Source organism: Galeopterus variegatus, unplaced genomic scaffold (assembly GCF_000696425.1).
Source record: "Galeopterus variegatus unplaced genomic scaffold, G_variegatus-3.0.2 Scaffold891, whole genome shotgun sequence".
Classification (NCBI taxonomy): domain Eukaryota; kingdom Metazoa; phylum Chordata; class Mammalia; order Dermoptera; family Cynocephalidae; genus Galeopterus; species Galeopterus variegatus.
The window spans coordinates 469,744-474,662 of record NW_007727002.1 but is presented as its reverse complement, the minus strand read 5'-3'; the positions used below and the strand labels follow the sequence as shown (position 1 = coordinate 474,662).

General features: G+C 53.2%; 1 protein-coding gene across 1 annotated transcript in view; it reads right to left on the bottom strand.

Moving 5' to 3' along the window:
• Nucleotides 1-283: 283 nt before the first annotated feature.
• Nucleotides 284-4,919, bottom strand: part of MARVELD1 (MARVEL domain containing 1) — a 6,345-nt gene continuing 1,709 nt past the window's right edge. The window contains exons 2-3 of the mRNA XM_008573240.1: nt 2,866-4,911; nt 284-1,221 (exon numbers count right to left, since the gene is read on the bottom strand). Of these exons, the coding sequence (XP_008571462.1) occupies nt 4,426-4,911 (486 nt within the window). The 3' untranslated portion in view covers nt 284-1,221; nt 2,866-4,425. The remainder of the gene's footprint in view (nt 1,222-2,865; nt 4,912-4,919) is intronic.

Here is a 4,919-nt window from a genome sequence, read left to right as displayed (position 1 = left end):
TAGGAGCCTCTGGAAAAAAAGCCCTCCAGCCTCAGGCGGGGACAGACACAGGCAGTTTTCTTCCCTCTGGTTCCTGCCCTCAGGCAACCTCTGTCCTCTGCCACTAACTGTGCTGGAAATCTGTGAACTCGCTTTTCTTTCCCTGCCAGGAGTGGGGGGAAGCCAGGGAGGCGGAGAGGAAGGAGGCAACAGGAAAGAGAGGCATAATGAGATGGAGGGAGGCCGGGGGACCTGGCACAGAGGGTTACTGCACAGGACCAGGGGAGAAGACACATACACCAAGTTCAGACAACCAACCTTTATTCAGAAAAGCATATTAGTAATTACCCTAAACTACTGAATGAGGCACATTGGTCCCCTCTCCCTAACCACCTTCACCCCTCCCAAACCCACTTTCTCTTTAAGCCTTTTTAGAACACTGTAGAAATACTCTCCTGGGTCCACAGATGGCTCCAGACTTTTGGGTGGTACTGGACTGGACTGATTCCTGGTATCCAAAGAGAAAGGCCTAGGAGGCCACCTCCAGTACCCAAAACTTCTGGGCCAGGTCAGGTGGCCATACCTATGGCACAGGCTCTTGAGGGGGGAGGGTGGGTGTGGTGGCAGTCTTATAAATCTTTCTCACATCAGACAGAAAGAGGGACCACCAAGCCACTGGAAGCCAAGTGGGGAGACGCATCTAGAAGAGCCAGTGAGCTCTGGAATGCTGCAGGCATGTCTGGATGGATAAGGCACTGTGAAGGCCAAGGGGATGTCTGCTCCTGAGTAAGGTCACCTGACCACAGACAGAGCACCAGGGGCTGGGGGGCTAAAAAGGAGATCCTGAGGGGCCTGGACCTGAGCTGAGGATGCAACTTAGATGGTGATATAAAAAAAGACAAAGCTAGAAGTAAAACCCATTGTTTAGGGTACAGGGGTGTACAACTCAGTTCCAGGTGCCTGGAATCTTGTGCCCAAATCATAGCACAAGGACAATCAGGAATTTTCTAGGTTAAGCCAAAAATCCATCTTTGCCCATCTTGGCTCTTCCATCAGATGGCATGGAAGGTAAGCTGCTGGGCAGAGGTCATTCCCTCTCCCCACCTCCCTCATCACCAGTGAAGACTCTGAAAACTTCTGCTGGCCGAGGCCAGACTGGTGTTGCCAGCCCATGGAAGCAGTTCCTGGGAGAGGTTGGCAAGACCAGCTTTGAAATCTCCACAGCCTCAGCAACATGGAAACCTGCAACAGAAGAACCAAAGTTACTGGGCTTCCAAAGCACCCCAATTGTCCCAGCAAAGCCCATCCCAGGCTCTGGCTGACAGCAGCAGTTGAGGCTGAGGGGACAGTTACCCTTCCTAGAATATTTGGCAGTGGGACTCAGCCTGAGACATCGAAGGATTCAGGGGACCCTTGGGGCTTAGTGTTCTGGGATTTCCCAGAGGAAAGAAAAAATAACAACAAAAATAACCACAATTTTAGCAGTACAGAGTTTCAGTTTTGCAAAGTGAAAAAAGTTCTGAAAATGGATGGTGGTGATGGTTACACAACAATGTGAATTACAATGTGAATGTCACGGAATCGTGCACTTAAAAACGGTTAAAAATGGGCCGGCCCGGTGGCGCACTTGGTAGAGTGCAGCGCTTGGGAGCGCCACAGCGATCCCGCCGAGGGTTCGGATCCCATATAGAGACCGGTCCGCTCACTGGTTGAGCGCGGTGTGGGCGCGACACCGAGGGTTGCGATCCCGTTACCGGTCATGAAAAAAGACAAAAAGGAAAAAAAGAAAAAAAAATGGTTAAAATGGTAAGTTTTATGTTATGTAGATTTCACCATAATTAAAAAGAATTTTTTAAAATAACCACATTAACAATATCTACTATGTATTGACCCCTTACTACATATAGTACAGCCCAGTCCTGAAGAAGCCAGACTGCCAAGGTTCAAATCCTAGCTCCACCACTCAATAGCTGGGAGACCTCGGGCAAGATATTTAACTTCTCTGGGACTCGTGTTCCTCATATGAAATATGAGAATAACATTAGAACCCACCTCAGTAGGGTAATTGAGAGAATAAATGAATACAATCATGTATTGCATAACGACACATACATGATGGTAGTCCCATAAAATTATAATGGAAGTCTGGCAGGTTAGCTCAGTTAGAGGGTGGTGCTGATATCACTAGTTCCAGGGTTTGATCCCTGTATCAGCCAGCTGCCAAAAAATAAAAAAAGATTATAATGGAGCTGAAAAATTCCTATCGTCTAGTGACATCTTAACCTAATGTCATAGTGCAACGCATTACTCACGTAAGAGCAATAGGCTATACCATATAACCTAGGTGTGTAGTAGGCTGCACCATCTAGGTTTTTGTAAGTACACCCTGAGGTCTGCACAATGAAATCCCCTAACAACTTATTTCTCAGAACTATGTCCCCATCATCAAGCAACGCAAGACTGTATGCGTAAAATGCTTTGAACAGTGACAGCCACATGGGAGGGCCACATAGGTGCTATGCTGATGACGTATGTAATACTCACATAACAGCTCTACATCCCCACCCCAACCACCCCCCTCACAATCCCAACAGAGAAACTTAACACCTCTACACCTAAGCTTTAAAAACTTGCTCAAAAAAACACATGGCCTCCCCTGTTCTAGTTTCTAATCCAGAGAAAGTTGAGCTTTTTATAAAAAGAGCAGACATCTGAAGGACTTAGCAAAATGCTTGAATTTTCACAACTCTTCGGACATTGTGGTTATGATGTCACCCCTCCAACTTGCTCTAAATAAAAACTCTTTAACTTCTGGAAAAGGAGGAGGTTCTGTGCTTTTTATTCAAAAGCCTATGACCCCTTCCAGAAAACCAAGAAGTGTCTTACCTTGGAGGCCTGGCCAGCTGTTCACCCCAGCTCCAGAGAGACGATTATTCTCTTTGATGAGTGGGACGCGTCCTGCCAGCTGCTCAGGTCAATGCCAGGATCTCTTACAGGTGACTTTCCTTTAGCTGGGAAACCATCTGGATAACCTTGGCTTCATTTCTCCAACAATGTAAAGAAATGTTCAAATTTGCCAGTTCCCAGGTCTTTGGCTGGCTAGGGACAGCTATCTCCTTCCTCACTGGGGCGGGTCCCTCCCTCTGCTAGAGAAATTCCCTGGGAAAAAGAAGGAGCTCCCCAAATCTTCAGATAGACCACGGTCAATGTGTTGGGCTCCTTAGGAATGAATGAGAGCCAGGACAGTACAGGGCTGCTTGAAACCTTAAGTGGGAAAAATTGGTCCAGGCCCAGAACAAGTTAATACATTACTTGGAATTCTTTTACAGTGGGACTTCTCAGAGTCTTTGATATGCTAACGAGCATCCTGAATCTCCAAGAAAGAGAGATAGCACCATTGGCACACCCATTTGGCTTTGAATCCCTCTTCTGGAGGGGGAGATCCAGTGCCAGGGTTCCTGGCACACCCACGGCTTCAATATAAACAGCGCTGGACTGCTAGTAGGGAGTTGGGATGCTAACCTTATTTTGGCTGTTCCCAAGAGCAGGCTCTGGGTCCCCAACTGTAAAAAAGAACGGGTGGGTTCACCCTAACATTCCGCGATGGTCGTGTGGGATCTCTAATGCAAACAGATATTGCGGGTTGGGGGTGTAGCAGAAGCCTGTGAGAGGAAGGCAGGGAACAGATGTGTCACTGCGAGGCCAAGGCAGTTTGTGTTTGGGCCTGGCCTGCATGAATCCCGAGGACAAAGACGGAGAAGACCGCAAAGGTGTAAGGGTACAGCCCACGGGCCCTTCCTATCCATCCCCTCTGCAGATGGGCCCCACCCTGAGACATCAAAGCACCGACGGATGGGCAGGGAGCGACCGCGCAGGATGGCCCCAAATTCGAAGCTAAAACCAAACTCGTCGCTCATCCTGGGACCAGCTGAGGCCCGTCCCAGCTCCGCCCGGGGCTGCGTGCCTGCCTTTTACAGCACCCGAGGCTGGAAGAGGGGCTGCGGGAGGGGGTGCTCTTCCCACCGCGGGGCAGAAGGGAGGGGGGCAGTGGCGCAGCCACAGACTGGTTCCAATTTAGGAGCCTCCCCCGGATCTACGCGGCGCCTGTCCACGTCTCGCTCTCAGCCGTGAAGGGGAAGAGGAACCGCGAGGTTTCGGCCTAGGGCGGCCCATCCGAGTGTGCGTCCTCCCCTCGGATCGCAGCCTGCGGTGGTGTTCCCTGGAGACGGCGTGTGCAGCGCGGCAGACCCGACTCCGGGCGGTGGCGTTACCGTCGGGCGGGAACTGCGTGTCAGGGTTCCTGGGCGCGGGCGGCAGTGGAAACACAGGGCGAGGGGAGGGTGCCAGGGAGCACCGGTGCGGGGCGGTGGCGGCAGGAAGGTCTGGGGGCGCTGGTCTCCGGAGGGTCCCCCGCCCCGATCGGGGCCGCGGCGGGCGCGGGCAGCCTCACGCCACCTCCTGCTTGCCCTGGCAGCGACGGCAGCAGCCGTAGAGCGCCGAGAGCAGGTAGAGGCCGAGGCAGAGGCCGCCGCAGACGGCGGCCGCCAGGAAGGCGTGGTAGGCGCAGGGCAGCGGGTAATCCTTGAGGTTGCAGTAGCTGTGGCGCTGGGTCTGGTCGATCATGATGCCCGTCGCGGCGCCGTAGAGCGCGGCCGCCAGCAGGTCGTGCGCCACGTTGACCACGAGCCAGCGCGAGCCCAGCACGGGCACCAGCTCGTGCTTGCCCAGCAGAGTGAGGAAGTAGAGGCCCAGCGTCGTTAGCCAGAAGAGCACGGACACGAAGAGCGCGAAGTGCACGGGGCCCTGGTACTTGCTCGTGGCGATGGTGATCCAGAAGGCGGCGCCGGCCAGCAGCTGCAGCAGCCGCAGCACGCCCAGCGGGCCGCGCAGGAAGGGCCGCTGCAGGCTCACCGCGCCGCGGGCCGCGCGCGCCTGGGGCG